The sequence below is a fragment of the Xenopus laevis genome, chromosome 2L, assembly GCF_017654675.1.
Source record: "Xenopus laevis strain J_2021 chromosome 2L, Xenopus_laevis_v10.1, whole genome shotgun sequence".
Lineage (NCBI taxonomy): Eukaryota > Metazoa > Chordata > Amphibia > Anura > Pipidae > Xenopus > Xenopus laevis.
In genome coordinates, this window is record NC_054373.1 from 29,564,666 (window position 1) to 29,575,967 (window position 11,302).

The 11,302-nt window shown below is 42.9% G+C and overlaps 1 protein-coding gene across 1 annotated transcript; it reads right to left on the bottom strand.

Moving 5' to 3' along the window:
• Positions 1-345: 345 nt before the first annotated feature.
• Positions 346-11,302, bottom strand: tax1bp3.L (Tax1 binding protein 3 L homeolog). The gene is made up of 4 exons (XM_041581645.1): positions 11,146-11,302; positions 4,175-4,294; positions 1,609-1,686; positions 346-1,395 (listed from the first exon to the last, which is right to left on the bottom strand). The coding sequence occupies exons 1-4, from the start codon at positions 11,182-11,184 to the stop codon at positions 1,258-1,260; spliced, it is 375 nt and encodes a 124-aa protein (XP_041437579.1). The 5' UTR covers positions 11,185-11,302; the 3' UTR covers positions 346-1,257.

Genomic DNA, 11,302 nt, shown 5'->3' on the forward strand with positions numbered 1-11,302 from the left:
GCCTCAAAACATCAAATATAAAATTGGTCAGAGAGTATGTGTAAGGGTATATGTCCTCTTTAAAAGAATCCTCTATGTGGAGTGCATGTACACACATTGCCTACTTCAGGGGTCCCCAACCTTTTTTACCCATGAGCCACATTAAAATATAAAAAGAGTTGGGGAGCAACACAAGCATGAAAAGACTCCTTGGGGTGCCAAATAAGGGCTGTGATTGGTTATTTGGTAGCCCCTATGTGGACTGGCAGCCTACAAGAGGCTCTACTTGGCACTATACTTAGTTCTAAAACAATTAAAACTTGCTTCCAAGCCTGGTATTCAAAAATAATCACCTGATTTGAGGACACAGAGAGCAACATCCAAGGGGTTGGGGAGCAACATGTTGCTCACGATATACTGGTTGGGGATCACTGGCCTACTTTAAGCATTTTAGTGATTCATCCGATTTAACACTTTCACTGTAATTAGAGGCAGAGACTCCTAGTTCAGGCTGTACCCAGAGATTGCTGATGGCAGCCCTTGTGATTAATGCTGTCAGATGACAATGACTCAATTCAAACTATACTTCCCCTTCTACAAGAGACTATTTGCTCTAAACGACAATAAATCTGCCAGTGACACAGGGACTTGTGTTTAAATGTTGAATTCTATAAAATATAGTCCCTGTATTGTGCTTGCTCCCATAGCAGTAACTTAAAACCTGAATATATTAAAAAACTAAGCTGGAAATGTCACTGGGGAGGCCACCATGTGTGGACCCTGTTTATTTTAATGCTAGGGCACAGAGGTACCTGCTTTATCTTTGCTGTGGAATAGGGATGCACTGAATCCACTATTTGGGATTGAGCCGAATACCGAGCTGAATCAGAATAAGCATATGCATACCGAATTCGGTTAGGCCAGGCACAAGGATTTGGCTGAATCCGAATCTTGCTGAAAAAGGCAGAATTCTGAACCGAATACTGGATTCAGTCCATCCCTACTGTGGAATGATGTATCCTTGTCTACTGGGGAAAGCAGGAAATTACAAGGCTAAAGTCAGGTACAGGGTAAGGTTGATGGATATCAGGCACGTTAGAATTTTTTTTTTGGTTTGTCTTGGTGCAGAACAATCAGTAGCTTGGGAGGGACAGAAAGGACCCAGCAACCTATAGGCCTGCAATGTGCTGCTGGTGTGAGTGATAGAGAACTGAAATGTGTCGGTTTTAGTACACCTGTGTAGCTAAGAAGAGATCCAGACTCTCGGGAATGTGACACTTAGGGTCTCATGGAATGTCGTACGGCTTCTTGCAAGGATTTCCTCGTCACCAGCAGCCGGACGACTTCTTCATTTTTCTTGGTGAGGCGTTTCCTCGCCTGGTCGTGCGTTACCATTGTCATGTCCCATCCATTTACCTGAAATAGAGGCACATAATAATAAATATAAACGTTGTAAATAAACAGAGTGGCAGTGCACAAGGTACCCACCCTGATACATGGCATTTTGCAGTCAGACTGAAAATATGAATTAAGCAAATGCCAGAGCACTCCCTGCCTAAATGCACAGACATTAATACTCCAGGGCACATGCAATTATCAGTGTATTACCAGGTATTGATCAGCATTTACCTGCATTATTTTGTCTCCCATCTGAAGCCCAGCCACCTCCGCAGGGCCTCCCTCTGTTACCCGTGTTACATAGATGCCCTGAAAGAATCAAGTTATACTCTTACTGCAAACTCAACACAGGACAGTCGAAGTGTTAAAGGTTTTACAAATCGGGACATATTTACAAAGGTGTGTTAAAAAAAAAAAAAACTGGCAACTTAATGCCACAGGACAAGATGAGGGTTATTTATCGAAGGTCGAATTTCTGTGAATTTTTTTAATCTAATAAATTTGAAAATACTCGCAACTCGAATGGGAGGTTAAGAAAATTAAATGTCTAATATTCGATCGAATTTAAATAAAAAAAAAACTCCCTCCGAAAAAAAACCCAGGAAGGCAATTAACATATTCAAACGGTTCAACGGACCTCTGCCATTGACTTGTAAATGAACTCGGCAGGTTTTAGGTGGAGAATATTAGAATTAGAAAGTTTTCCCATGATCGAATTGCGGGATTAAAATTAGAAATTGTTTGATGATGATGATGAGTTTTGACACCAAAAAAAAAAAAAAATTCAACCCTTAATAAATCTGCCCCATGTGTATTTATAAAACAGTGTAATGATTTCATGACCAAAAAAAAAAAAAAGGTTTTATCTTAAATGAGCTATTTTGCTTGACTATATCTGTGATTTCGATGCATAGGGGCAGATTTATCAAGGGTCAAATACTTTGAAATTGGACCATCGAATTGAAATACTTCTAATTCGAATATCGAAGTCAAAGTATTTTTCACCGAATTTGCCCATTGAATAATCGAAGTAAAATTGTTTGATCGAACGATTTTAGCGTACGATCAAATGATTTTACTTCGATGTGTGAAGACTTCGAAAAATGGTCTAGAAGGTCCCATAGGCTAACATAGCACTTCGGCAGGTTTAATTTGGAGAAGTATTGAAGTCGAAGTTTTTTTTAAAGACAGTACTTCGATTATCGAATGGTCGAATATTCGGACTATTTTTACTTTAAATCGAAGTAAATTCTAAGTCGTAGTATCCTATTCGATGGTCGAAGTATCCAAAAAATTACTTTGAATTTCGAATTTTTTAACTTCGAAAATTCCCTCGAATTCACTTCGACCCTTGATAAATCTGCCCCATAGTGTTCACACTTAAGGACTACAACAGGACTTTAAAATATGACGTTTATTCTACACTTTTTTGGTGTACAACTGCTTCATAACATATACCGGTATATTTTATTAAGCCTTTACTGGTGTCCATTGAACCTATTTCATTTTTATGCGCTTCATAGCAAAGCTCTTTTAAGAGTAGCGGTGCTAATTTGCACTAGTGCTGGTACCAGTAGCTTCCAATCTGTACTTAGTTTTTTAAACAGTTGAAAACTAAAGCAAACTTCTGATTGGCTGCCATGGGTAACTGCAATGATGCATATCAGCACCTATGCCAGTAAATTAGCCACAAAAAGATACTTAAAGCAACAGCAATGCCATAAATATTACATTTAAAAGCTTAAACTAACTCATTCTCTAACCCATTAAAGGGGTAGTTCACCTTTAAGTTAGCTTTTAGTATGTTACAGAATAGCCAATTCGAAGCAACTTTTCAACTGGACTTAATTAAAAACGTAAAAGAAATACTAAAGTATCTCTTCCTAATACTGGTACAGGGCTGGCTGTGCTACCCATTGCCGCCAGTCTTGTATGGTACTGGCAAATACCCAGTATGTTATAGAATGTCTAATTCTAAACAGCTTTTCAATTAGTATTCATTTTTTCTTTTACAGCTTTTTTTTAAATTATTTGCATTATTCTCTTTCCAGCTTTCAAATGGGGGTCACTGACCCCATCTAAAAAACAAATATTCTGAAAGGGTACAAATGTATTGTTATTGCTACTTTTTATTACTCATTTTTCTATTCAAGCCTCTCCTATTCATAGTCCAGTCTCATATTCAAATCAATGCATGGTTGCTAGGGTAAATTAGAGCCTAGCAACTAGATTGCTGAACTTGCAAACTGGCAAGCTGCCAAATAAAAAGCTAAATAACTCAAAAACCATATACAAAACGAAAACCATATTGTCTTAGAATATCATCCTCTACATTATCCAAAAAGTTAACTCAAAGGTGAACAGCCCCTTTAAAGGCCACAGGCTGTGGATTATATGAGCTGATGCTATTCCAGGGACAGATCACTAACTTTTAGCTGGTTTTCGGTTTCTTACCCCCCCCCCCCCCCCATCGGCCCAGGTCATTAGCAAAACCACGTTGGAGACCACAAGGCTTATGAATTTAAAAAATCTACTCGAAGGCCACTGTAGCATTCAGCGGTTTATCTACCAGCAAAGAAAACACAAATACAGCCCAGTGTGTGTTTATACAGTGATAGGAATGGCATCTACCTGTCACTGAACATTTCTAGCAGATTTCAGCAAGAAAATATTTTCTTGTTTGTGTTTTTCCTCCTCTGGCAGACATAAAGTACTTCTATATAATAAACCCATATTAATTACACGCTGAGCTGACTCATACAATTATCAATGCTCAATCACAATTACAAGTTCCAACCTTGTCTGTCTTGTCCTCTGAGAATGGGTTCTGTGCTGGGTCCTGGTCGATTCCTCCTCCAATGCTGAAGCCAAGGATCAGATTTTCTCCTTGGTGCAATTTATGGATTTCAACCCGTTGCTATAGAAAAACAGGAATGGATATAACGTTATAAGTCAAGTTGTAAGATGTAATCATTAACCACCCCAAAAGCCCACACGGAATAGCAGTAAGAGTTCCTTTAAGGGTGGTGGCACAAGTGAAGATTCGGAGGAGATTAGTCACCCAGCGACAAATATTCTCTTTTTCGGGAGACTAATCTCCCTAAATACCTTCCTGCCAGCAAGAATATGAATTGCTGGCAGGATGGCATACAAATTGCTTCAGATTTCCGAAGCCGCCCGAAGTTTCCGCATGAGGCAACTTCGGCAATGTGTGCCATCCTGCTGGTGATTCGTATTCTTTCCAACGGGAACAGGGAGATTAGTCGCCCAAAGAACAGATGATTTGTCGCTGGGCGCCTAATCTCCCCCGAATCGTCACGTGTACCACCATCCTAAGTATAAGGGCTAGTCCACATGAGGAGATTCGGGGAGATTTAGTCGGCTGGCAACAAATTGCCTCTTCTTCTGGGCGACAATCTCCCCGATCTGCCCCGATGGGAAGACACCCGAAGGCAGTTAGGGGAGATTTTTGCCCAGAAGAGGTGATTAGTCGCCAGGCGACTACATCTCCCCGAATCTCCTCGTGTGGACTAACCCTTAGGGCTTATTTGCTGCTCCTGGAAATACAGCAGAATGAATTGCTTAATCATGTCCTGGCCAAAGATCGGACCTCGAACTGAAAAAGTTTGACAACCATTGTGCTAAATGTGTTTCTTAGTACAAGTATGGGATTGGTTATCCAGAATGCTTAGGACCTGTGTTCCAGATAATGGATCTTTCCGTAATTTGGATCTTCATGCCTTAAGTCTACAAGACAATCATGTAAATATTAAATAAACACAATAGGCTGTTTTTTCTTCCAATCAGGATTAAGAATATCTTAGTTTGGATCAAGTACAAGGTACTGTTTTATTATTACAGAGAAAAAGGAAATACATTTTTAAAAATTGGATTATATGGATAAAATAGATATATTTATAGATAATAAATTAAAGTCTGTAGGAGATGGCCATCCCGTAATTCAGAGCTTTCTGGTTTTCCAGATAACAGATCCCATACATCCCATCTTGTCCTCAAAAATACATTGTGCCCTGCATTTGCAGACTTGTGTTCACCCCACCCACCACGCCGTATCAAGGGTCACTTTGTAACCCTCGCGGCTTCCTATCCAGCGTCGTCGGACTGGAGGGGTGTGGGCCCAGCTGGGTGCTACATCAAGGGCCTGCAACCCCCTGCCCCCTCTGATAACACCAGGGGCTCTTGCCCAAATACCCCTCTGTTACCCCCCATGAGTACTTCTTCGATCACAAATTCTCACTGCGGTTGGGTGGGGGGGATGCCAGGTTGGAATAATGAAAACCTATCGAAAATAATTAGACTTTCTAGAACATACTAAAAGGTAACTTTAAGGTGAACCACCTCTTTAAACCCTACCTGACCCAAATTTATAGAACATTTATTAGTTCCATCCCAAATACTTTCCCCAAGCTTTGATTGTTCCCAGTGCTTTATATATGATGGGACAATATCATCCGATTGGGAAATTAAGGTTCGTTAAAGAACCCAAACCTCTCAAGTGAGTGTGTGTGTGTGGGGGGGGGGGGGGCGAAGGACGTACACAGAGTGATATTTACTAAAATCTGCATTTATCTCATTATTTAAATTAAAAAAACCATGACCAAACTCCCATACCCGATTTGACCTTATTTATTTAACCCAAAAAAATCGTATGAAAAATCGTATAGTGGACTTAACCCGGTTCAGAAAACTTCCAATGAGGATAGGGACCTCTGCCATTGACTTCTACACAACCTCGACAGGTCTGAGATGGTGGATCTTTGGATTCGGGCTTTTTGTGGCATAGGGCTTTAATAAATCTTGAAAAATTCGAGTTTTTAAAAAAAAAAAGTTTGAGTTTTGCCCAAAAAAGCCAGACCAGTTAAATTCGAGGTTTAGTAAATAACCCCCCCCCTCCCAATGTCTCAAAACCAGAACAGGAGGGTAAAGCTGATGGCTTACGTAATGATTGATGATAATGTTGCAATTGACAAAAGCTGAATTTTTCAGTAGTGGGTGGATGAAATTTTTGTTCAAAAGTGATCCAAGCGAACTTGCCCAAACTCTCAAAGATTTCGAACATTCTTTTTTACTGTTTGAATGACAAGCAACTTTGAAAACCTGGAGGAAACTCAGGATTACCCCAGAGCGGCCCAAAAAAATATCTGTTTTACCCTGGAACCAGCCCCAAGGGCAGAAGGTGTTCAAAAGTCAATGATACAAGGTCAGAAAAATGCTGCAGCGTGAAACAAAATGTTTAAAGAATCTGCAAGGGGTTTGTGGAAGGCTGCAGTTTTGGAGAGCTCCCCAGATATGTGTTTCTATGCACAACATGCCAAACAGTCATGACTCATTGGTTAAACATCTTGGGATCTGGCTCACTCCAGCACAAACCCAGATACGTCTTTATCGCTTGGTCTTTAGCTGGGGCTGTCACACATTCCTCCTGTATCTGTGCCGTCTCTTTCAGACAGGGGCCGCAATCCTGGAAGAACATATTCTACTCAATTCTAAGCACAAATACAGTTCTAACATATGCTTATGAGCAGCAGACATTGGAATTCCATATATACAAAATATACCTGCTGTGCCCAATATAATGGGCATTACAAGCCCAGCCAGCCCACAGAACTATGATGCAATATGTTGCATTGATCCAAGAAAGCAGACCTAGAGATAAGAAACCGGCTGCATTTTGCTGCATCATGAAAGCCCTCTGGCTGCAATAGGCTGGCTGTTAGGGCAACTGTGCAGAATAGGGAAAAACTTGCAGTATCTCTTGTCTCTATTATACCTTCAAAATATTTGGAGTGGTGGCCCCAGTACTTCTGAACCTATGGCGAATGGTGGCAATCCAAATGAAACCCAAAGTAAACAACTTCTCTTGTTTTGGCATCTACATTGCTCGCATGAGACCCTATGAAGCAACGAAGGAAGAACAGTGTAAAATAACTAGAGAGTTGTACTGCATGGGTAGAATATCCAGCGTTTTGTCAGGCTCTCTTTAGGAAGGTTACAGCTATAGAAATAAAAGAACAGCCATGACAATAACTTGTCATAGAGCCAGTAGAATCAATGGAACTAATTGTCCAAAATGACTCCTCTAGATTAGGTTTTTCCAACTGGAAGGTCAAAGATTCAATGCATTCCTGCACGGGTCTGGTTGGGCAGATCAGTATCCAACCCAGACCCGCTGACCTGCAACCCAACCCTGCTAAACCCTTAACCAGACCTGCTACCTGACCCGCACCTGTAAGGATTTAATCACTAACTGACCCAGGGACCCGCACGAAACAATCAACGGCAGCGTGTTCCAGCAGTGACGTCACCCTGGATTGGAAGTGATGTCACTCCAGAGGACCAACCAGGTAAAGGAACAAAAACTGCCAGATCGGTGAGGGTGTGAAGGCTAGACCCACAGCTGAACCAGATGTCCAGGCAGGGTACCAGCAGACAGCCCATCTGGTTGATGAATGTGGAACATTCTACCCGAAACCCAATCGCTTTACAGTAGTGATGTGCGGGACGCGGGTTGGGCCGACCTCGCTGCTCCTTTTGTGGGTCGCGGATGGGTTCGGCTTGAGCTCTTCTGCCCATGACCTTAGACTGCCGGCTTCCGACTTATTGTTTTATAGACTCGCGCCTGCCACAACCCTTATATGATGTCATTGGCGGGCAGCGAGGGTCTATAAATGTCATTGGCGGGCAGCGAGGGTCTATAAATCGAGAGGGGAAGGCAGGTGCGGATCTGGGTTGGGTTGTGGTTTTCTCGATCCCTATTTTACAGGTTTTCCTGCGGGTATACAGGTATGGGAATACCCAACCTGCTGCAAGGCTTCTATGGCCCAAGAGCTCAGAAGACTCTTTTGTATATCACATGACAGGCCCAGAGAGGAGAACATTTCTGCCTCCATTGCTAGTCTTCTCCCAGTAGATAAAGGTGTATATAACAGGGTGTAACCCTTAAACAAACATACAAGGAAAAGTGACACACCAGAGACCTTTGACCTGCTTTTATTCGAGTCACACGGACAATGCTAGTGTAAGATGCCATGCGGATTTACATTTAATGAATGTTTTGCTTGGCCTTTGTGACCTTAACGTACTTATATACACAAAGGCTAATGAAGGGCCCGTATAGCTGCAGAGCTCAAAAGAATGTCTATGATTACAGGCCAGAGGCCCGAGGATATTTTACCCCTATCTGACCAAATTGTAGTATATTGGATAATGAGCATTGCCTATCATTAACAACCCTCCATTAACAACACTGGGCAAATTTACACCTGGGCAACCAAGAGAATTTTTTTACTTCATCATTCTGCCTGCAGCTTGTTGGGAATGATAATGACTGGTTGGTTGCTATGGGTTACTGCCCAGGTGCAAATTTGCACAGTTTTGGTAAATGAGCCCCACTATGTGTTCAGATACTCACCAGGACAGGCTGAAGAACATTGCTGATTAAATACACTCCCTAACCCAGAGCATTCCTACCTACCCAGGAGCTATGTATATAGTATAGGCTGCCAGTGCAGTTACTTTGCCCCAAGCATAAAATCCAGACCCTCACTGGGACGACAAGACAAAGCACAAAGGTAACCGGCTCCACTGTATCCAGGACTACATCTAATGCCTGGAGGGGAATTCTTTCCCCTAATAAAAGCCTTGCCGTTCCCAACTTTGTACCAAATGCCTTCCAATCATCTGACAAATCTTCTGACAAAGGCCTCACTATGCAGAGGTTAAAGTGTCTGCCCTGGGCCCCACAGATGGGAACTCAGATACCAAACTAGCTGTATTTAAGAGGATGGTTGCAGCATGGTGGGAGAGGATATTCATTCTATATCATCAGAACATATTACTGATATCAAAGGGGTGGTTCACCTTTAATTACATTTTTATTATATTATAGAATGGCTAATTCTAAGCAACTTTTCAATTGGCCTTCATTTTTACTTTTAAATAGTTTTTGAGTTATTTGCCTTCTGACTCTTTCCAGCTTTCGAATGGGGGTCACTGAACCCATCTAAAAACAAATGCTTTGTAAGGCTACAATTTTATTGTTATGCTCCAACCACATATGCTCTGGACTAGTTCTGGACCAAGATTTAAAATAGACCCCATTCAAATACACAGAGGCCCAATCAGACCCCCACTACCCCCCCCCCCCCGGAGGTCCAATAAATAGTGACCGTTTATAGTTAGTGATGAGCGAATTTGTGATGATTTGCTTTGGCGAAAAATTACAGAAACAGCGAAAAGTTTGCAAAACGCGTTTAATGAATAGTTATTTTTCTTATGCAAGCGTCAAGTTGTTTGGCATGCATCTTTAAGTGATTTTTTTCACGTGCAATACTAAATGGATGCCGAGTTTTTCTGCAGTTTGGTGAAACGAGGAAATTCCCAGCAAAACGGACCATGAGGACATTTTTCGCTCATCACTAGCTATAGTAGCTTACAGCAGTATGTCTGCCAGAATCTACATATTGCCAGTCTGGTCTGTTCTGGGATAAAAGCAAAGAAACATTGAGAAAAAGGCCAAGCAAATATAAAATTACTAGGGGTGCCAAATTGTTAGGCATCCCCCAATTAGCTATAACCACTTGCATCCCACCACAAGAATCATTCAATATGAGGACACATGAGATGAGGGAAGCTCTTGCACTAGAGAACATGACCGAGGACAACAGGATGTATCAAACAACACGGCTGCTTTTAAACATATATTGGGGTTTTGCAAATTAGAGGAGAAATGGAAGAATTCTTGCACTTTGGGGGAAGTGACAAACAAGGTTGTTTAGATCAGTTATTGTTTAGAAAAGTGTAGCAGTGTATCTCGCACAGTACAGGGGACACCGGGGGCTTGCAATCCAGTACAGGGGTCGCTGGGGGGAAACGCACTCCAGTACAGGGGTCGCTGGGGGGAAACGCACTCCAGCACAGGGGTCGCTGGGGGGAAACGCACTCCAGCACAGGGGTCGCTGGGGGGAAACGCACTCAAGTACAGGGGTCCCTGGGGGGAAACGCACTCCAGTACAGGGGTCGCTGGGGGGAAACGCACTCAAGTACAGGGGTCCTTGGGGGGAAACGCACTCCAGTACAGGGGTCGCTGGGGGGAAATGCACTCCAGTACCGGGGTTTGCCGGGGGAAATGCACTCCAGTACCGGGGATTGCCGGGGGAAATGCACTCCAGTACAGGGGTTGCCGGGGGGAACGCACTCCAGTACAGGGGTTGCCAGGGGGGGATGCTACAGTACAGAGTATAACAGTGGGGGCTTGCACTAGAGTACAGGGGATAATGGGGGGGCTTACAGTACAGAGGATATAGGTGGGTGCTTGTCCTACTTTACAGGGGGGGCTTGCAGTACACTACAGTACAGGGGCAGGTGGGTGTTTAGAATAGAGTAGAATAGTGTAGAATAGAGTAAAGGATGAGGATGATGATGAAGGCTGAGCCGTACAGTACAGGGAATGATGGGCGGGTGGGGGCGCTGTTTCATTGCAGCTCAGGAAACCTATAGGGATTGAGGTGCACTTGTAGCATCAAATACAAATACAAGGGAAAGAAGTGGGACTCCTAAAGTTTAGCAGCGTCAGGCGTGGACATAAGGCAATGGCTGAATAGAGACACGGGCAGCAACTCAAGCAGCAGGACTTCTGCACTCATAGTACAGGGTAAGTGAAAGAAAACGGAGGTCCTAACGCGCTAAAGCTGAAATGGGCCTTATCAGAGCTCGTAACTATTGCTTCCCCGATTATCCCGAACTCACCACCACAGCAGTAACCGGCTGCCCCGGGATGAAAGACATGGCTCCGACCTCTCTCCGGCAACACCCGAGCAGGACAAAGTATAGCCGGGCCTCAGCCACGCCCACTCCTCCTGAACGCTGAGGAATCCTCCCGCGGACTAAACTTCACGCGTCAAGC

Bases quoted from the DNA above. Each gene is read 5' to 3' on its own strand.
- tax1bp3.L (XM_041581645.1), bottom strand. From the start codon at position 11,184: ATGTCTTTCATCCCGGGGCAGCCGGTTACTGCTGTGGTG. The intron at 4,295-11,145 runs GTGAGTTCGGGA...GTTTTTCTATAG, and splicing joins AGCCGGTTACTGCTGTGGTG to CAACGGGTTGAAATCCATAA. The intron at 1,687-4,174 runs GTTGGAACTTGT...TGATTCTTTCAG, and splicing joins CAGAGGACAAGACAGACAAG to GGCATCTATGTAACACGGGT.